Source organism: Lagopus leucura, unplaced genomic scaffold, assembly GCF_019238085.1.
Source record: "Lagopus leucura isolate 7727_CA_CO unplaced genomic scaffold, USGS_WTPT01 Super-Scaffold_100004, whole genome shotgun sequence".
NCBI lineage: Eukaryota > Metazoa > Chordata > Aves > Galliformes > Phasianidae > Lagopus > Lagopus leucura.
Window position 1 is genome coordinate 64,476,684 of NW_024962264.1, and position 22,350 is coordinate 64,499,033.

General features: G+C 43.3%; 1 protein-coding gene across 1 annotated transcript in view; it reads right to left on the reverse strand.

Moving 5' to 3' along the window:
- Positions 1–22,350, reverse strand: part of FGFRL1 (fibroblast growth factor receptor like 1) — a 164,904-nt gene that overhangs the window by 141,905 nt on the left and 649 nt on the right. Inside the window, exon 2 of the mRNA XM_042871089.1 lies at positions 21,539–21,646. Coding sequence (XP_042727023.1) covers positions 21,539–21,599 — 61 coding nt within the window. The 5' untranslated portion in view covers positions 21,600–21,646. The remainder of the gene's footprint in view (positions 1–21,538; positions 21,647–22,350) is intronic.

Sequence of the window (22,350 nt, forward strand, 5' to 3'; positions counted from 1 at the left end):
TTGTCCTAACACTGAGAGGGAAGAACTTCCCCTGGGCAATTAATTCCCTGCTTAGCAAAATAAGATGTGCTGAAGAAGCTAGTACTGCCTCCATATGCCCTATTGGCTTGAAGACAAACATTTCCAGCCATGTCCTGCAATAAATAAGTACTCTGTTTCATGTTTTGATGTATTTTCCTTTCGCTATAGGAAAGTAAAAATCTTCCTCCAGTATCGCTGAGCCAGTGGAGCTGTGCTGCCCATGAAGAACTGTTCCTCTCGTCATCATCCTGCATTAAATAAGGTCCAGAAAGCAAGATATTTAATAAAACACAGGGCAGCTTTGATCAGTTAACCCTAATTTGTACTTTAAATACTAGTATGTAATTCTAAGTTTTATAAGTGTAAAACAACAAACAAAAAAAATTTAGAGGGGAAAAAATCCCAAATTATCTTCAGTTGTCTTTCATGGAATGCTGAAGAAATTCAAACAGATGGATGCACAGAGTAGAATAAATTGTATTTGAACTCTGGAATCAATTGCTTTAATACTCCCAGGATTTCTGTCAAACTTTATCCCTAGAAAAATGGATCCAAGTTTACTAGACATTAATTTATATATAAAATAATTCCCACCTCTTGTAAAAAAAAAAGTGATAAAAAATAAAAACAAAATTGATAAAGAAGTCATAATGGATGAACACACATATGCATTCACTCTGCTACTTACTAACCACGTCTAATAGGAGATAATGGAAGCTGCTTTCAAATGAAACGTCTAAATGGGCCTAGAGCTTGTTTTCTCCAAACTCAGCCAGGCATTACTGCTGCCACAGCCACTTTCAATCAAGCTTTTACTGCAAAGCAAAACAAAGGAAGAAGTTAAATCCATGGGAGATTTCCAATGAATACTTAAAAATCTTTTCATGGGACAGAGCGGGGGAACTCTGTACCAGCAATGACCTCAGAAATCTGGTGAGTTCACTACATTGCAGACTGTTCCCTCTCTCAGCTAGATTTTAATTAGCTAATTCAAAGCTTTGTATGGAGGAGGAAAGAGTATTGCTTAAGCAGCAGAAAGTTCAGCTGAGTTTGCTGTGTGCTCAGAATTTAATACACGAATACCAAGATCCTTTAGGGGATTGTTATTTTACACAGTTAAAAGGTGGACACACGAACGCTTGGAGATTTTCAGAGGAACACATTCACATCGTGCCCATATATGCAGCCACAGCAGCTCATCTTCTATCCAACACGCATTTGCTGGGTTTGTGTGCTACGTGTGCACCTTCTGATGCAATGGGGATACGTGCATGGGGAGAGGTGCTGCTGCTCTGTACATCCCTCTGCATGCTTCTTGTGCAAACACACAACGTGCACCAGAGGCATTTTCGCTGTCTGCCTGTTTTCCTTCCATAAGCTCTTTTCATTCATCTGAGGAACAAAGCCGGTGGCTGAAAGATTCAGCAAAAAGTGCCTTGTTATGCAGAAGAAAGAGATACTTTAACTCAGCTATCAATAAGTTTTGCCCATTTACATGTGTGCGGAACACTTCGAATAAATTATGTTTCCAGGATTTAGCTCCACAACAGCAGCCTAACAAAAGCAGGCTTACAGCACTGGGCAAGGGGAGGGGGCAGAGGGGAAAATGCATTTTGCACAAGATAAAATCCTTTCCAGGACCACAAGGAAAAAACGGGGTGGCATTTTTCTTTGAAGAATGTGACTTTCACATCACTTCAGGTTTCTTTTCAGATACATTTTCTGCTTTAAAACATTGAGTTTGCATCAACTATTAGGGAGTCCAAAATACACCTCTGGATGTACGGATTGGATGATTTTGCCTGTTTAATTATAGACCCAAAAAAAGTAAAAACAGTGGTGTAAACTCGTGCTGCTCCTGATGTCAGGCGGATATCTGTCCTTTTGGGGCTCAGGTTTGCCCCTTGGAGTTCATTCACTATCAGACAAGTTCCCTATAAAAATGGCTACTGAAAATATCCCCTGCAGAAAGCCTCTGCAGTGCTCTGGCGACAGCAGACTGGGACAGCCAAAAAGAGCTCAACACTACACAACACCTTCCTCCTTCAATGCAGCGAATGTAAACATGAAGTCCTGACCTCCATGATACAAAAACTAAAATGCTGAAAGCAACAGAATAAGAAACCACCAATGTCCCAGCTTCATGTTCAGTATCAATGGGAACATGAAGAAACTTTCTTTAGTGCTTCAAACAAATGCCTTCTCAGCAGCAACCTTCACAGCTGCTGCCAGCTAAAGAAACAATGCAGTATGTTTGTGTGTGTGTGTGTATATATATATGTTATATATAATATATATATATGTAAAGGAAAGCCTCTTCTTCCAGTTCCCACCAGAAAGAGGTGCTTGACAAATGATATGGGAAAACTTTCAAAAAATTTCTCATCATCCAAAACAGCCTCTCTGCAGTTACCCCCTAAGCTTGTCAAAACCACTGGCAGGAGCATGCTGATTACAGCGCTCTTAATCTTATCTGCAGAAGAGGATCCAAGGCATCAGCTTCACTGATTCCAGGAAGAAAAGCTGTAATCTAACATTTCTCCTCACGAACAACTGACAAGGAATGCCTTCAGTTGGCCACAAGTAGCCTAAGAAAAATTAGCAAAACATTATAAAACCCCCTTTGGAAGCAGGGGAGAGCTAGCAGATGATGCAACTGCTGAATTATCTCTTCTAGTGCAGATGCTGCAAGGCTGACCCATGGACAGCATGTCCTTCCAAACTGGCCCAAGCAAATCTGCAAGGTCAAATGCAAGCCCCAGTTAACAATGCTAGATGGCAATAATGCAAAATGAAGCTCTCTGCTCCATAATATTATTATTATTATTATTATTAAGAAAGCAGCAATAATTACTAATTTCATTAAAGCTTCAGTTGCTCCAGCATTGTAGCAATGTAGAATTTGTAGTCCAAACAAAAGCCATCTGAACATGCAGCAGAAATAGTCCAAGAACCAGACTATATCAGGTGTGAATCTGAGACTATCCATCCCTGGTGTAGGGACTTGACCCTTCACTCTGGAAAGCACCAAGTGAGCCACAGAGTATACTAGAGTATCTCTAGAAAACAAATGTTTTCAAATTCATTTATATGCCAACTGGGTATGGTCATTCCCAACCAACCAACCATTTCCTGCATGGTTTGTAGAAGGTACTGAACTTGCCAGGGATAATTACTAATACTGGTATGGCTGTTCCATAGCAAGTAAAAGCACTTCCAAGCACGTGCATACATGCAAATTTGCCAGGCGCTTCTTAAAGATCTGACAACGTGTAGCAAAGGGTCAACAGTTCTCTTTGGAAGGCTGTGTTGATATTTGCTTCCAGATAACGTGCCCTGCAAAGAGACTGACTTATTTTCTAGGCTCATTATCAGTTGTTATTGTAAGTAAAGCAGTACTATGTCAAATACCCCTTCGTTTTGACCTTACCATGGGCAGGACTCACTAAGATCTCATGGAATGTGAAATAATCATTTATAAAGACTCTGCGGCAGTGCTAATAAATCATAGAGCTCAACATCTTTTAGCAAGGCAATAAAACTTTACCTAAGACACATCAATAAACTGCACATACAAGAAACCTGCCACCCCCAGCCTCTTCCCTCACATTCCAAAAAATGCAGAACAGCAGCGATGGCATTGGCTCCAATCCTCTAATCCTCAAATCCCCAATTACATCAAGGGAGCAGAAGATAACGCAGATTTAGGATTTGGAACAAGGCTTCTTCCAGAGGCAGAAGAAAGGTGTTAAACAAACAATCCAGGGTAATGAACTTACTTAGAGTAACACCTCTCTGTGCAGGCAGATAGAGAGCATAAAATCTGCGAAGCCCTGGCCTCCTGCATGAGCCCTTAAGAGCTTTTGCGGTACCTGAGCCTTCTGCAAAGAGCTGAATCTCATGGCATAAGGATAAGTTTTGCCTGAGTAAGGAAATGGGGTGGCTTATATATTAATACTTTACCAACACTTACTGCAGCCTGAGGGTGAGTTCACACTTGTTGGATTTAAATGAGGGTTACCCCTTCCACTTCCAAGATGACATTCCTAATTTCTACCATCACACAGAGAACCAGCTCATCAACCACTACTTCATCTCTAATTTCAGACACAGTGGAGGCACTTGAAGGTTGCATTGCTTTCCTTTACAGCTCTTGAGAACAAAGAGGTGCTTTCAGGCATGATGCATCTCATTTTAATACAGGTAAACAGATAGATTGGGCTGAACAAATCCTACTCATGTATCTATTAACATTAAAAGAGGCCAGGAACTATCAAGAATTCCCTCAAAATTAAGAGAAATGAATCACAAGTGATCTACAGCAGAGCAGGGACAATTGGAGCTCTGCACAGAGCATGTTTTGTCACTGCTCCCTATCATGACGGCCATCATGCCCATCTTCTCCCACTCTCACAAAGCAGGAACTGCTATACTGACCTATAGCTAGCCCTGGGGAAGGCCACCAAGTCCTTGATGTGCATCACCAGCCTTGTAACCAAGGACAGAGAGGGAAGTTTTTCTTTTCCAGCTTCTCCTGAATCCAGCTACAAATCTTCTGATAGGATGCTTCAAAATGAAACGCCATGCTTTCAGGGTCACTGTGAAATGATGTTATTTTCAGTGAACAGAACTGTTTCAACCTGATTTACTGATTTGTTTTATGTTCTGTTCATGCTCTGCAAAGAAAACATCATGCAAGGTTTTATGTAAATGCTTTGAGCCCCTTCTGCTCTAGATACCAGTTCCTGCATGGTGATAAGTGAGCTGCAAGGTCTATTAATCTTGGGGAACAAACTGATTATTAGTGGAAGAACAGCCATCCTTTCCCAAATACATACAATACTACACACAGAGAAATTAGCTCATGTTTGAAGCTCCCAACCACAGCTTACCATTGAAGGAGCAAATGTACATTAGCCCTGCTCCCTTTGGCTCATTGGGACTGTCCTGGTGCTCTTTGCCAGTGAGAGGAGCACAGAGTGCAGGCAGCAGTTTGCAGAAACACTTTTTCCTCCTGTCTAAATCCTCAGTCCAAACCTTTCCCTTTTGCTCCAAGTCTTCACAAACACTAGCAAAACTTTTCCCGTTAATCTTTCTTCATCTTGCTAAAACAACACAGACTGTCTGTCTCCAGGGAAGGCTGTCACAGGATATGGGGGAGGAATCTATCATTTGTAATGCACGGAAATATAACTTACATGTATCAAAGGCATTTTCTGTAAAAACAAATATGCAGCAAAGATTGGGAGGCCAAACCCCCACTGCCTTCAAGCTACCGTGCTTAGCAATTGTGAAAGAAACAGCCTGAGCAAACCCAATTAACTTGATTTGTAGATTGCACAGATTAGCAATTGCGTTCTAATAGCAAATCCCAGAAGGAGCCCCTTCGCTTATATTTCTCTACAGCTCCTCATTCATTACACTAATACTTAAGGATATCTACCAAAAAATCCCTTAAATTTATGTACTGCCAAGTAAGCATTCTTGGTCTCAAAATGTATCTTCTGACCAACAACTGTGGAAATCTCTGCAGATTTCAATTCTGAAAACTCCCGTATCTATGTCAGGTATATAAACCAAAGCCTTGACATATGGCTGAACTGAGGCATCAAGTTGTTCAATTTAGCTGTTAAGAGTTTGCCACAGAGTGGAACAGTCTCGAGGACACAATTTCTGATGGGTTCAAACTAGGACCCCCTGATCTCCAGCACCCTCCAACACCTCTGGCTTGATCCAAATTTACCTCCAATCCACTCAGATCCCAGCGTGAGAAGTTCTGCATGGTAGCAAAGCAAACAAGTAGCAGCTATGCAAAACTTTACTCTCAAAACAAACAAACAAAAAATAAAATGCAGCAAGATCCATCTTTGGAGTAGAGATCACTCCTTTGGCTCTATGAACAGTTACTTCTCAGTTAAAAATGCCTGATGTTGAAGAACATGATCAACACTGCACGATGCTGGTAACAACTAGTTTAAAACCAAATATGCCTCTCTAAAATGAATACATTTAAGAAGTTGAAAGAGAAAGACCCAGTGGTGACAGGAAGGTGGGGCCAACTTTCTTTTTTTCTTCTACATCAACTAAAGAAACATGTTCCTCTGGTTAAAATTAAGAAGAAAAAAAAAAGCAAAAAGTCTGATGAATAGTTCTACTGATGTTGACTGGATTTCTCTATTTCTAAAAACATGAGTGCTTCATAAATACACCAAAATGTTCTGTCATCACCAGACAGAACGTGCCAGTTTTCTATAAATATAGACATCTGGCTGTGGTTTTTTCTACTGTTATACATTTCTGGTGTGAAGAACACTACTTTGAGAGCAAATGCACGTTTGAAATTAATTTCATATGCGACAGGTTGCATTAAAGGTTGGCTGGGCAGAAGCGCGTAACAAAAACACCATTCCCACACTGCTCTGACTTTCTGGATGAGGATGCCTGCATGATACTACAGGCATGAAACACATCCCCATAAGCACTGTTGTGAAGCTTCATGAAGGCACACTCATTGCATCGAAACTCAAAAGCAGGAACTTGTGTTTGGCATTGTAATTCCAACCACAGTGAAACACCACTGAGAAAATAACGTATATTAATATCAAAAAAATAACAGCATGCTTTGTGCAAACCACTTGAGCTCCCCACAAGAAAAAGCAGGTAAATAACCCAGCATTGAGGGATGTGCCATGAATTATTTGGGTGGTTTTTTTTGGTGGGATTTCCTGCCGGATTTCCTAATATGTCTCACGATGATCCACAAAGTTGCCACAGGCAGTGGGCAAGCTGGGATGCAGCAGGTTCATAACAAAGATTCAAGGATACCTTATGCCACTAAGGGCTTGCTTGGGTGAAAACCAGACTATTATTATCAACAGGTTAATCAGCTTTAGCTGGAAAAGCTTATTTTCTGGTTTACATAAGCCAAGCATAAACAGTCCCTTTCACAGTAACAAAATCCAACAGCCCAAATAGGGACAACACTTTAGGAAAAGGAAAGCTGGAGTTGGAGACAGAGTGAGTTGAAAAGGTGATCAATTACAAGCTTTTCTACACCAAGACATGTTTTGCCAATGGTGGGCGCTGTATTGCCTCTTACCCCTTTCAAACTGTGGCCAAGGCAGTATTTCCAGCTGAGACTATCACAAGACAGGAGCCAGAGCCTCCTTTAGTGCCCACCTGTCCTACTCTCTTTAGCAAACACTGCTAATTCACAAACTCCATTAGCACTTTTTTTTTTTTTTTTTAAATACTCCAAAACCACCCTACAAGTATTTTCAGACCAAAAACAAAGAGAGAGGGAAAATTCACCAAACCCAAAATCTCCAGAGTCTCTCAACATGTGTCAAATACTTGCTAAGAAACCCAAATAAAGACAAAACCAAGAAGCCTCAATGGCCTGTGTTATCTTTGTAGACTGGCTGCTGCCTTATCAGCTCTAACAGAAACCAGCGTTTAAGAAAAATTCAGTAGCCGTTGGATGGGAGCTGTTTCCTAAGAAAACAGGCAGCCAAATTGCTGGAAGTTGGCTGAAGAGGAGATGGGAAGCGGGTAAGCCTGAAAGCCTCTGCCATCATCTTGCCATTCTCCATCAGGAAACACGTTGCATGATTTTTAATTATTTTTTCATAATTCACTCCTTGTGCTTCACATCCACTGCACAGGCCAAGAGCTACAAGAGTGAACAATGACTTGCAGCGCTGCTTGCTCTCATTGTACTGGCATAGGGAGAGATCAGAGATTCATGGCTTGGCAGAAACTTTAAAGCCCATCCAGTCTCAGCCCCCTGCAGTGGGTAGGGACACCTCCCACCAGACCACATTGCCCAAAGCTCCATCCAACCTGGCCTTGAGTACCTCCAGGGAAGGTTTAGCCATGGCTTCTCCAGGCAGCCTATGCCAGTGCCTCACCACCATCCTCATAGTGAAGAATTTCTTCCTTATACCTAATTTAATTTTTTCTTCTATTTATTTTTTTTAAAGAAGCTTAAAGCTGTTCCCTCTTGTCCCATTACTATACACCCTCTGGTAAAGGGTCCCCTTCCAGATTTCCTTCATGACCACTTGGGTCCTGAACAGCCACAGTAAAGCTTCCCCAGAATCTTGTCTTTGCCAGGCTATCATCCCTATACTCCAGTCTCTGTGCATACTTATGGCCCCCACTAGACTCACTCCAACAATTTCAAAGAACTACCAAGTGCATCAGAACTGGACAAAGATAGAGGACCACTTCCACACTGGTGTTAAGTACTACTGCCCTGCTGAGACAGGAAAAGTTGGATTTTCTCTACCCTCACTTACAAGATCCTCTCTTTACAGATAAACTATCTGCTGAAGAACTTGGATGCTAGGGTACCGTTTTTTCATTCTGGTTGGTAAGCCACCACAAGCAGAGCTCCTGAGCATAACTTCCCACACACAGATTTTGGCAGCCACCCTGCACAGGGGTTGGACTTCCCCTCAAAAGGGTCTCGCCCTTTAAAAAGTTATAAAATAGTTATAAAACACCTTTATGTGACATTAATTGATGGGTAGAATGAACAAGAAAGAGAAGAGCTGTCTCAAGGCCAAGGGCTGCATTTCAGCATCTCATTTGTAACATGACAGAGGGAGCAGCCGTGGGGAGGCTGTCTGCCTCTTGTCAACCCCAGAGGAAAGGACAGACAGATGGACACTCTCCAGAGAGCTGTCCTGGCATTATAAATGCCTCTGATATGGGGCAAGCAGATTTCTACCCCTGACCTGAACCTTTCCCCCATGGACCATCCTCACAAATCTTCCTCAAGAACTAGCTAAAATTGAAGTGACACAGTTGGCCACCAGAAGTGTTTTCTTCTCTTTTTCCTCCTCCACATTTCAACCAAGATAGCTCTGCAGGAAAGGCAGAGGGATGAAGCAATGAGAACTGCAAACTGCTCTCCTTATCCAGGCTGAGGCCCTCATGTAACAGGAGTACAGCCAACCTCAAGAACACAAAAATTATAAAATAGGCTCTCAAATAGTACGATTGGTTTAAAGAAGTTATACAAAAGTTACTTCCTTATTTTTCTTCTGCTGCCTAAAGCTGCACAACTCATATTTAACTCATATTTTCTATTCATCCTCCAGAACTCTCAAGACTTGTGGTCTCTTTCCCCACTGTCGTCACCCCCTCCCTCTCCCCCCCCCAACCCCCACTTGAAAACTGAACTATTTCCCTAGTTTCCATGATTCTAGAAAACTTATTTTAATGGAAAAGAAAAAAACAACAGGGTCAGAAACCTCCCAAAATAATTGCTACCACTTCAACCTATGCTTAGGTCCTCCACATTTTGAATAAGCAATGTAATGGGTTCTCCACAAGCATTTCTTTGAATAAAAGGGATTCTAGGGTGCTTAATAGTAAGTCTGTGCTTAAACACTTGGTTGAAATGGTGTATGAGGTCAGAAACTTCTATAGTTACAAAAGTGCATTGAAAGACTTGTTTTTGTTCTTCCCCTTGCACGTCTCCAGTGTCACGCTACATGAGTTTCAGTGGATTCAAACCAGGATGAATTCAAGTACATGTCATAAATTATTTTCCTTGTTTTATTTGACTTTAATTACTTCTTAACAACATCGCTATTTGAAAATATTTCTCAATTGAGGGTGTTGGTTATGCCTAGGGCTGCTTGGCCCTTTTCCACCCAAATGCCCTTTCAACAGCCACCACAGCCTTTCCAAGCAAAATGAAATCTTTTTGAAGAACCTCTCTTTTTGTGTGTACGTGTGGAAACTGGTGTTTCTCAATGCTTTTTCCCTCTGTAGGATTCCAAAATTTGAGGCTGGCATTTCTTTGCTCTGCTCCAGGAGGGAACAGAAACCACGGTGGGCTCCAGCAGGACACGGAGTAACGCTTGGGTGCAGGCAGAACTTGTTGTTAGCATGCAAACACTTTGCTGCTACGTGAAAAACCTGTAATTGGCTTTTTTTTTCCCCCCTCCTTTCAAGGAATCTCACCACAAGTATCATCAAAAATAATCACGGCACAATGCAAAACTCTCCCTAAAATCTACCAACTCTGTACTCAGCAGAGAAGGCAAGAGTGGAATTGCGGTCACTGAATACAAATCACATAAGTGTGCAGTACAAACCCCTCAGTGCATGCATAGGCTGCACCTCTGCACCTGTTCCACCATGAGATTCAGGCTTTGTACACAACTAGATCTTCTGGGCACTAAACCCCTAGGACTAAAATGTTACACTACCTATAAAAACAACTGTGCGTTATGCTGTCTTGCATAAACCAAAACCTACCTGACACACTTGCTGACACATATTCCAAGAGCAAAATAAAATAAATGCTGTCTTCTTCCTCCAGCTCTGCCTTAATATCTCTGTCCAGTAGCAAAATATCATCCAACACATGCCACAGAAAGATGGCCAAGCTCCGGTTTTAAGCAGGGATACTTACAAAACAAAGCTCTTTCAATTATTTTGGTGCACTTTTCATCTTCAACTCATAATGGAGTTTCTGTATTTTTTGTTTGGTTGGTTGTTTTTTTTTGTTTTGCATTTAACAATTAAATGCATTATATGTATTAGTCTTGCAGAGACTGCATAAGAACATGAACAAAAAGACTGTCATCAAGATGATGTTAAAATTAATTCAGGTTTGTTCTTCTACACTGTTATTTCAATTACTGTCTCCAGGGTGCAGGACCACAGGCCTTTGCATTCTTAGTCAGTTCTTAGAAGTCCAGCTCAAGCTATTTTGTGTTGGGGCTGTTTTTTAGGGTGGTGGGGTTTTTTGTTTGTTTGTTTGTTTTTAGTGAGAAAGAAAGAGAGCTACATTTGTCCAAAAGAGAGAACAAAGATAGACCATTTCGGAGAACATACATTTCATTCCTTTGTGATTTTGGCCTTCTCTGGGGCTTCTTGGGACAAAACATACAGCACCTGTGACTTAAAACACCATGGAAACATAACTGAGGGAACACAGAGGGATGAAACATATTTGAGATGAGAACTGAGAGCAAGGGAAAGCCAGGGTGCAGCAAAGACAGCAACAACATGAACACAAGCCGAGCAGCACAAAGAGAAGACTGTCCTGATGTAGTCTGAGTCCCAGTACAGAAGGGCCAGAAATGAACCACCCTCCTACCAAGACAAACCATGGACCTCATGGACCCTACTGCATTTTACACTCCTCAGGGGCTACGCAATAAATGTTCGCATAAAGGCCTACTCCTCCAAAGTCCAGAGCCCTCCTGCCACAAAAAAAGAAGGGAAAGGTTTTGCTGCCTATAGTCATACTGATATTCCAAGAGCTCAGGCTATAGTTCACTTACCGCACTCTTTTCTCTGCTGGCTCCAATTTCCCAGAACACCTAACAGCAAGGCCAGGAGAACTTCACACCAGCACAAGAGACATCCAAGGAGCAATGCAAAAGAAGGGCAGGGTGGTGCTGGAATCAATTTATTCTGTCTTCAGCTGCCATGATTTCACACCTGAGAAGCATTTACTGCCAGGAGCCAAGCAGCTGTAATTGGGCAGAGAAGGGGGTCCTATTTGTGCTGCTAATGATTCAATTTAGCAGGACAGCAATCAAATGCTTGACCTTTCCCAAAAATCCCATGAAGCAAATGCTCCACATGACATGGCTCCAGCATTATCTGCCAGTAACAGGTGCATGATTGCAATTAGAAGTGATCAGCTGTAGTGATCCAAGAAGTGATCCAAGTATTGTTGGAGGCTCATTTGCCACCTTTCCACCCAGACTCCCTAGAGCCTTACTAGCTCAGAAAGCACCAAATAACTCCCTTTTAAATCATAGAATCATCTAGGTTGGAAGAAACCTTCAGGATCACTAAATCCAACCATCAATCTGATCTACCAAATCCTGCCACTAACCCCTTAGTGCCACATCCACATGTTTTAAATACCTCCAGGGATGGGGACTCTGCCATCGCCCTGAGCAGCCTGCTTCAATGCTTGAGCACAATCTTTGTGGCAAAATTCTTCCTAATATCTAATATAAACCTCCCTTGGTGCAACTTGAGCCTGTTTCCTTGCGTACGCTTGTCATCTGAGAAAAGAGATTGACACCATCCCCGCTGCTGTAGAGACCAATGAGGTCTCCCCTCACTCCAGACGAAACACAAATCTTACAGCTATTATTCAGAAATTGGATTGGTGACCACAACACCTCTCTGCACACTGGTAGATCTTAAACTTGGTGCTTGGTTTGTCGTGAGACCATTTCTCACCCCCAGCCCTAAATCAACTTCCGCCGCGAACAATGCTGCCGGTTTGTGTCTACAACAGATTTATTCCCTATTCCAGCAGCTCGCACGCCTGTGCCTTCAAGGGGCAGTAGCTACTTTAGGCGAGTGGTTCCTTCTGGTTTCTGGGAATAAAAGGCTGCCCTCCATAATCGGGGTATTGTTCTCCCTAAATGGACCCAGACTCTGTAAACACGCTCCTCTGCACGGCACTGGGAGGGCAGCTGCGTGTGCATACGTACATGCAGGGAATGTGTCTTGCTCTAAAACCAGTAAATTATGTTAATTCATTTCCTCTGCCCAAGCAGCTGTAATAAACTTGGGGAAAGGAGGAGAAAAAGTAAACAGGAGTGAATTACAAAAAGGTGAGGGGGAGAGGTAACCCAATAACTCCACCAAATGTCTCCTTTGGGAAAGGACACGGAATTTCAGATCGGATGAGCTCCATGCAGCCCTCCCTCGCTCCCAATGGAGGTGTAAATGCAACTGCAGCAATTTTTTATTATTTTTTTTTTTTAAAATAAGGCTTCAGAGCCAGCTCATTTTCTGAGTTCAATCTTGGGAGCTGAGAACCAAGCCCCCAGCAGTGCCCTGATCCCATTGAGCACATCCCCAGGGGCTTTGCACACATGTGATGTGTGTGTGCCTCAGTGTCTGAGGCGAGTAGGAATAGTCAGAGCCTATTTGTAATTTTCTAACAGGAAAATAATTTCACTAAGCAAACTACCATGCTTTGACTCAAAACCCTGATTAGCACAGTTTGAAAACAGGGCAGCATACTGTTTTGGGAATTAACTTGTTTGACCCTCGTCTATAATGGCACTCAAATAATCTGTGAGTCAGACGAAGTTGAAAAACTCTTGGAAGACCACACTGAAAGAATTTACTGGATTTATTGGATTTTCTAGGATAAAAGGAAGATAAGCCTCAAACTCCGCTTAACTAGTCTGTAGTCTTCAGAGAGGCAGCCTTTTTCTTCCAGTGTATCTAGAAGAGGAACCTTATGCTGATCTCTGGGTCTTTTTTGTTCCCCAGAAACTCTCAATAAATATTAATAATATTATAAACATACAAATTGTTTGTGAATAATTCCTTGCTGCACTCTTACTTAGGATTAGTGGTAAAATACAGAATCAGTGGACAGACTCCCACCTCTATGAGCCTGCAATGCTCATCCCAATAGGGGTATTATTTTTTGGGAAGAAAAGCCACAGATAAAATTTCCAATTAAACATCCTGAGGCTACTGCCCATATATATCACTATCACAAACTATTGCTTGAAATTCTCCATAGCCTCTGGTCTATCTCAGTTTGAGTATGCAGGGAATCAAACAAAGCATTCTGCCTCAGTGCTACAAGCATGCTCTGGTCTAGATAAAGCCTTGCCCATCCCTACCTTAAACGTTTCCAGATAACAAATGTGGCAATTAGAAATAAACTGTCCAAACCTTGTTCCCCTACATATGTAAATGTCTCCATAATGGGTTTACAACTCTTTGTCAATCAAACCTGTCAAGGAAAAGTAAACACCTGTCTGAGGCCATGATTAAGTGGAATGCTCCACTCTCATTAGGCCCTAACAAAATTAACCCTGGCAATACTGCATTTCTGATTGGTTGTGAATACCAGGAGGAGGAAAGATACTCATCAGCTCTGATCCCTTAATCTAGTTTTATATTAACTCCTGCAGATCATGATGAACCTTGCCTTGGCTTAATGCCACACTACACAGGTCTGACACACAACCTGCTCTGATGAGGCTCCAGTTCCTGCTCTCTGGTAGGATTATTATTTCTGATCCTACTCACAGCCACTCAGCCACAGCTACTGAACCTAAAAGGACTGTTACCTTCATAACTTGGAACAATACCTGACTCTGAATGCTTTGATATGACCAGACTTTCTGAAGCAGCAAGACTGGTCTCCACTTGCCGGTAAAGCTGGCAATAGCCCTCCCAGATCCCACTTTAAATGTGCCCTAAAATACATTAAGTACTTCCTAATATTACTCACCCAGCTAAACAGACACTGTGATTGCCACCAGGATATTATGTTAATCTGGAGAAGAACATTAAAGAATTTGGTTCACCCAGAAGCAGAGGCACAAGGCATTCCCTATCCCAAAGGTATCCAAAGTTTTAAGGGCTTTTAACCACCAATTTTACATCAACTACTCAATGCCCAGCAAGCATGCAGCAGCCCTGGACAGGTATCCCATAATATCCAGAGTTTTGTCATGTTATTCATTAACCTTTCTATCCTTGACATGCACCTGCAACTTCTCTGACACTTGTCACTGCTTAACCAGTGTTAACAGATTGGGTTAGGTGAGAACTAAAACAGCTTCCCTCAATTACTCCAACTCACAAATCTGTTAGTCAAGAAGGAGAAGAAGAAACCAGTTCATAGTGCCCCAGGGTCTATAGCAGCCTAACTCCTCTAGTTGGGCTGCTTCTGCTCTGGGGGGCTGAATAACTGCTTCTTCCCCCTCCTTTGGAGTTGATTTGGCCTCACCCAAACCACGTGTCTAGAAAACAGAAGATTTAAATTCATAAAGAGTAATAGGAAAATACTAACAATTATAATAAAAGCCTCCCTTTGCAGCAGGATGCTTCTGCTCCAAGTCACATGGTGGCCAGAAGTCAATTAGGTACTTCACCAGATATATAATGATATGGGGCACCTGGGAGGACACAAAGGAAAAGGGAAATACAGGGCAGATTTGGAATAGCTGCATCTCATCATCCTGATCACACACACACTCGGCTCGTTCAAGTCTCTCTTTCAACACTTGGCCTCACAAGGACTTGAGAGCTTCAGCACTGTAGTTCAGACTAAATTGCCTCCCAGAGGCTGGCTGATGCTTAGATTTCCCTGCATGACCTCTTCCAGCTTTATTCCTTCCTGGACATCTTGTTCTGGACAGAACTGGGAGGTGCACAGCTGCCACTGGTAATCAGTACAAGGCGGTACCAAATTCCTACACCCATCAGTTCACCAGGCATACGTGAGCCAACCCAGCACAGAGAATAGGAATTAATTTGCAAAATAGGCAAATTTTTTAAAATCAACATTTCTGCATTTGTCTGTTGTTCCTGGATTTTTATTTAATATGCACAAATACAAGTCCTAAAATAATCACTGAAGGCGATACAACCCAAGAGGCACAGTTGTGATAATCCTTGCATTATTCACTTCTCAGCCACCTGACAGGATACCCAAGACTGTGTCAACTGTTCTTGAAATACATTTCCCAGACACGAGGAGCAGTGATTCGGGATCTTTACAAACTAGAAGCCATTCCTATTCTTATGCAGGAGAGGCTGGGAATAGTGGTGCAGCAGTCCCGAAAAACATTAACCTCCTCTGGGAAGCCTCTGTTCCCAATTTACATTTTTCTTCCCTTAGCGAAGCTCCAAACTAAGTTTGAACACTTAATGGAAGAAGTAGCCTGGAGTTATTGGCTGAAATTCTTCCTGAAAATCAGGGTGGTTGTGATGAAATCAGAACTTCAGGTTATTCACAGCACTGCTGGATACTGTGTTTCTACTGCAATACAATGGGGAGACTGTGTAATGAGGGCAAGCAATCAAGCTCCAAGCAGCCCGTTTATTTGACTCAGAAAGGGGAAAAGGAAAAAAAGAAAAAATCCAAGATGTGAAAGGATTCAGCAGCAGTCAGCATATATTAACTTGTTAAATAACACTTAGGCCAGTTGTCAGCTCCTCCACACCTAGCAACCCTGCCTGCAGAATGGCACCCATTCTTCGTGGATAAAACCCAAAGTTAAAGCGATGAATTTCCAAGTTCCTTTCAGCCTCTGCTGTGCACACTCCAGTTGCCAGCCTGAGCCTGCAGCAGGCAGAATCTGTGTGTTTCTGGGAGAAAAAAAAAAAAAAAATCAAGCTGAGCTGTCCCATTGAGCAAGCAAGAAGAAGAATTCAAAATCCTGCCCCAAGCCCACCACTGACAACAGTGGGGGTCAGCCCAGCAGTCGGTATCACGTATCATCTGTGCAGGTCATCCTTAAGAGATGGATTCAAAGCCATGGGAGTGAGGAGGAGTCACAGCATAAATGCTCACAGGCTCCAAATCAGGTCCTAACCTGTTCCGCCTGGCATGGGCTGCATCTGCTTATCTCATCCAGTGTTAGGGCAGCAGGATCAGGCTGTTTGAGCAAGTTTCTTTCTTCTATCATAGCACCACGGCAGATACAAATGAGTGCCAAGTTCAATAAGCTTGCAAAAGTCTTTGCAACTTGCACATTTACACTACTCTTAAAAAGTTCCCTTCTATGAACAAAAGCATTCATAACAAGTTTGGTGCAAAATATGAGGACAGGTCAACCCAACTAAAAACACAGGCGTGCTTATATTACAGAATGCTCCAAGGGAAGACTGATTACAGAGAGCAAGAAGAGGGATAGAAATACAAATTAAATGCCCAAAACAAGATCAAATGCATTTCAGCTTGAGCAGCTCACCAGAAAACACAGGAAGAGGGCAGATGAAAGACCAACTCTTTGAAACAAGACAAAATGAGGGGGGTTAACAAAATGAAAGAGAAAGGAACATTGCCACCAACACTTGTAATGCAGGGATACGTTTGCACGGTCCCTTTGAACAGCACAATTCTACAGGTTGCTGCGGACACAAGCAGGAGTTTCACATCTTAGAAAAACCAGAAAGCTGCACAGATTCCTCTCCCACTGAGTAAACAAAGCTGTGACCAAAGGGTTTTGTTGTTCTGATTTCAGATAGGCAGAAGACTTCGGTATTATTATTTTCCCACTTTGGTAGAAATGTTTTCTTTTTGCCAGTAAATAATCCAAAATATGCAGTCAAGGCAGTGGCCAAGCAAATCCCAACCCATTGCACAGCAGTACACCCACTGGAAAGGAATGATCAGCTTCACCAGCAAAAAAGTAGGTACCAACATCCTAGAACTGTCACTTTTGCTTTTTTGGCTTTTTTTGAACAATATTTTCTTATGAAAGAACTGCTATTTCTGTATTTTCTCAAGTACAGCCTCATGGCACGTAAATTTTTCTTCTGTAGACAAAAGTCTGGCTTTGGAACTGAGCTGCTTCCAGGTGCATCACAGAACAGACGTATGTGAATTTGCCGCTTGCGTCCTTTAATGAAGGTCAAAGCAGCACACGTACTTCAAAAACAAAGTTATAAAAATGTTAAGGAAAATCCATATGTACTTGAGCCATTTGCTGAGTTCTGTAATATTCCTTAAAAAATAAAATAAAAAATAAAAAAAATATAATTTTCCAGTACAACACATGCTGTACTTTATGTTTAAACTCAGCCACAATTTAAAGAAACCGACGGTCTTGGAAGAAGGGAGGAACCACAGCTTAAAAAAATAACCAGGATTTTCGTAGATTGTCTTGTTGGCTTTCAGTACAAGTCGTGATGACAGATTATTCACAAGCAAGCTCCCTAAGAGCATGGCCCAAAAAAAGACACCAAATTTAACCAGGAAATCTGCAGCGACTTACGTAAAATTTGGATCAGACTGTGGATCTGAATGCGCTTCTCTTTCACAAGTGAAGAATTACCCAATTGTTATACCTGATAACAACATTTAGGCAGGAATAAAGGAGACTGTAAACAGCAGCCAACAGCCACCTCTTATATTATCATTATCTTATCCGCATTAAATACCGTTCACTCTTATTTAACCTTCCCTAACTTTGTGGTTTATATATCAAGTACTCAGCTTCCAAGGAATAACAATAATAATAAACGCAACCACAAACTTTCTAGTATCCCATTCCCTTTTCTCCAATGCTCAGCAAAAAAGGCAAACAGCATTATTTCTGCACCAAACTGTTGAGTTTTAACATAGTCCCAACACATTCCCCATAAAGCAGGAACCAACCAGAATTTGGAAGCCAAGTGGCGCAGAGAGAAGTGCAAGCGTAGAAAGTAATTAAGGTCCCGCTCTTCCCCTCCCTACGCAAGGCACCGAAAATGAAATCAACATCCAAACTAATTAGTTTCCAGCAGAATATCAGTTTACTCGCTAACAGGAAGGTTGTCACTGCTCTTACCAAAAACTTCTAAACATACTATACAAAATCTTGTTTAAGCCACGGGACCAAGCCAGGCACATCCCAATGTGACCATATACGGTAACCAAAGTGAATCGGATGGCAACTTGACAGATTTGGAACAAATATTGCGTCGTGTGTCACTGAGTTAACACCAGCGGGAAAATATCAGATTGTATTACCTGTATCCGACCGGAGGTGTGGAGTGGTTGGAGCCACATTGCTGCAGGACATAGTCACCAAGGGTTAGTGACCCAAGATGGCATTCATCCCCGCGGAGGAGGGCTTTTATGCCCAGTATAGGGCTGTGCAGAGGGCAGGGAACGGAGCGACATGAGGGACGAGCCACTGGCCCTGCATCATTCTCCCAGGTTAAGGGCTGACGTAGCTGGGGCTGCTGGCAGAAAGGCTGGAGCTGTCACCCTGTGCCTCGGCTGCCAGCCAGGAGGGATATTCCCCCCCCGAGAGCAGGTTATGTGCTCAAATGGTGGGTTTTGTGCACACAGAAGTTCCCGTGTTCACCCAGTAGGGAATGGAGGAGTGTGGAGGTTCACCCAAACAGCTCCCAGGGAGCAACCACTGAGTACAGGCTCCTTCCAGAGGGTCCTCAGACTGGATTAAGATTGGTCTCTGGGGCATTTATTCCAAATTAACTATTTTGGAAGGGTTATTCCAGTGTAGACAAGCCCCTAGCCAAAGTCTTTAAATTTCAGTACTGGAAAATATGGGTTCAGACCTCGACAAAACTACCTCATCCTTCATCCTTTCAGACAGAATAAGTTCCACACCCGATCCTCTAAAATAAAGCCCTGCTCTTGATACTTATCTTGCTGCTTTCTTAAGAGTTTATATTGCTTACCTGAGAAATCCCCTATTTCACTATTTTGTGTTTGGGTGATGAGACACAACAGGTCGCAAGTGTGCAAGAAGTGACAGAGCCAGAGGGCACAGCTCCCAACCTGGGAAAAAGCTGCAGCATTGGCCCTATCAGGCAGCCCTGTGGGTTCCTTCACCTTAAAAGGCACCACCTAAATAAGGAGGTAAAAATACTGTAAGGCAACATTAATGCAAGATTGCAGATGAGCTGCCAGGGAATAGCAAGGCTGCGTTGCGTGGGCAACTTACCTCTGCCCCCTTGTGCAAATGCACTTTGGTACAGCCCTTACCCAATGCAGTGCACACAAACAACATCCTAATTCCACTAAAATCTCCTCTTGCCTAATAAAAGAGAAGGGCCAATGCTTTCAGTCAGAGCCTTCTTAGCCACCTTCCTCACCTGAGCACATCTTGACAACTCAGGTTAGGAAACGCTGGCACACTTTGTGCCACACATGTAAAATTTGCAATTGGGACAGGGCTACTAAAGGCTGTTTGGCCAAAACAAAGAGCTCATCTCCCTCCAGATAAAAATCTCAGGCTGAAAAACGATCGATAGACTCAAGCAGGTGACACCTACCCACCACCAAACGCACCACATGATACATTTGGAAAAAATCTGTGGGCACATTCATGGTAGGACACGTTTTTACAAGAATCTGAAGTTATCCCAAAGTAAACAACCGATGATCAGTGATAATCACCTGACCAAAATGCGGCTGCAATGTGTCAGAGATGTGCCACCTCTGCTCATGTGCACGTTTGATCCTTCATCTGCACCCATCGCCCTCTGAATACTCAGTTTCAAAGAGAGGCAGAGCAGGACTGTAATGGTAGGGCCATGGCTCTGTTTTTACCACATTTACACTTCTTTCTTCTCTTCCTCCCTCATTACAGACAACGAGTGAATGATGTTTTTCATGGGTTTGGCCCTGGATTTATACTCTATTTCATTTTAAACAACCCACACCAACTCTCCATCCACACACTAGATGGTTTTTCCAGCTCTGAATAGAACGAGTTCAACAAACCCAATCACTATTGTGACCCTGTTAATGTTGCCTTAAAAATAAAAACCTTTTCCATAGGAAAAACAATGATGTTCTGAAATTAACGCTGTTAATTATCTGGCTCTTCTTCACACGACAGCAGCCCGCAGTCAATCGCACCACGTTTTCCAGAGGCAATAAAAGAATACGAGCAAGACAAGTGCAAACAGCATCGAAACGGGCTGCCAGGAAAGCAGCCGACACTCCGCTCACAACAGAGACAAAACTCCTTTTGTCTTCTTCTGCCCACTTCAGATTTTTTTCGGAACTCCACCAGCTCCTCAAGTCTATGGCAATAACCTACATCCATGAGGCCGTTCTTATTTCATACGCCACTGCCTACAACTTCAACGGAGTCTACATTATGGACCTGGCTGGGAACTCAGTCTGCAGGGCTCTGAGCCTATATGCACTGTTTTCTTTTTCATTCAGCTTCCAGCTGATCATTTTATAGTGCTTCTGCCTCCATAAAGTATTTGCTTGGGAGCCAACACGAAGATGGAAAAAAAAGCAAAGCACTAATTTGAGCCTTGGGTTTGTAGAGCAATGCTCCCTCCCCATCCCTTTGGTTTTATTTTTGGCAAATTATGGCCCCAATGAAGCACAAGTTTTAAGATCTTTTCATTGCATCAGGTGATTTAAAGCTCTTTCACCAATTCATGCAACTCCAGTACTCATTCACTCAACTCCAATACTCATCTGCACAACTCCAATCCTCTTGGGACGTGCAGCTGAAGCAATCTACATCCTAAAGCCACGCACCCATTCTGCTGGAACAATGCAACCCCTCCTTTGTCAGCGGTGGTTTCCCATTCAGACAGCACCCACCAAGGTATGGGGCAGGGAAGAAGGCAGCCTTCTCTGCTCTGACCCCACACTCGAGTTAAGGCACCTTCCCACTCCCAGGTCAATGCATTTGGCAACCTGTGCATTGAAACCCTACTGACTGCCGGAGCCCCAGTTCTTAAATGTTCTCACTATCAGGAGCTGTCATTTGTCTGTCACCAGGAAGGTTAATGGATGCGTTTGTTACATTTGCTGGTGGGAATATACGGCGCAGAGGCTGGGGGGGATTACAAGAGGGGAGAGGTATTTCTGATCCACGGAGGAATGCAGCTGCTTTTCTTTAAAATCAAATGGGATGCATGAGGAAAGTCTCATGCGAGTCCACCTGCGACCACAGCACCAAATCCACGCTGCGCCCAGCAGCACCAAGAGGCAGCAATGGAGCACGTGTGCACGGCAGGGCAGCAAGCAGGAGGGCTCGAGCTGCTCGGTCCTTACCTCTCGCTGAGTCCGAGAGCGCGACGATCCCTGCGAGCAGGAGCGCCAGCTGCAATCCCATGGTGAAAAGCGGATCCCTGTGAGCTGTACGAGCTGCCGTCCTCGGAGCTGCAGGAAAGGGAGCGGAGCAATTACGGGGGGAAATGAGCAAACAGCCCACAAGTTTGTACAGTTTTAAGGGTTGTTGCAGAAGCGCAAGAGCAGGAAGAGTAAACGCAACAGCAGCGTGTTTGTAATTCATTCCTTGGCGCTCAGCAAGCAAAACTTTGCCCTCCGCTCTGCTTCAGCGTGATATAAATCAGGGACCCACTGAGGCCAGCACGCTGCTCTAAGTTTACAGTTAATGCATAATTCTCCGGTATCCCGCACAGAACCAGTCTGGAAGGCAAAATGCGAGCAAAAGCGGCCGTAAACCAAGATTTCAGGTTAACAATTTGCGGAGGAACTCGGATGAGAGAGAGGGGGAGCGCTGCCTCCACAGCCCAACAGACTCCGTTCACCGGCCCCGCTTTGCCCCGGGAACACGCGCTCCTCCAGCACGGATCATCGCTTTCTAAGCATCGCTTTCCTATTTTCCAACCCCCCCACTTATTTCCTTGAGTACCAGAGGTGTGTCCCAAAGCCAAACTCCATGAAACCCACCACCCTCGGGCGATGCCCTCGCAGCGATACGCCGGGGCAGATCGGCTTGACGCTCGTTACGCCCCGCTCCCTCACACTCTCACTTTCTAAGCACTGTCTGAATTCCTCACCCTCGTGAAGCTCTCGCTGAGACACCTCAGTGCCCCCGGGATGCACAACGCACCGCATCC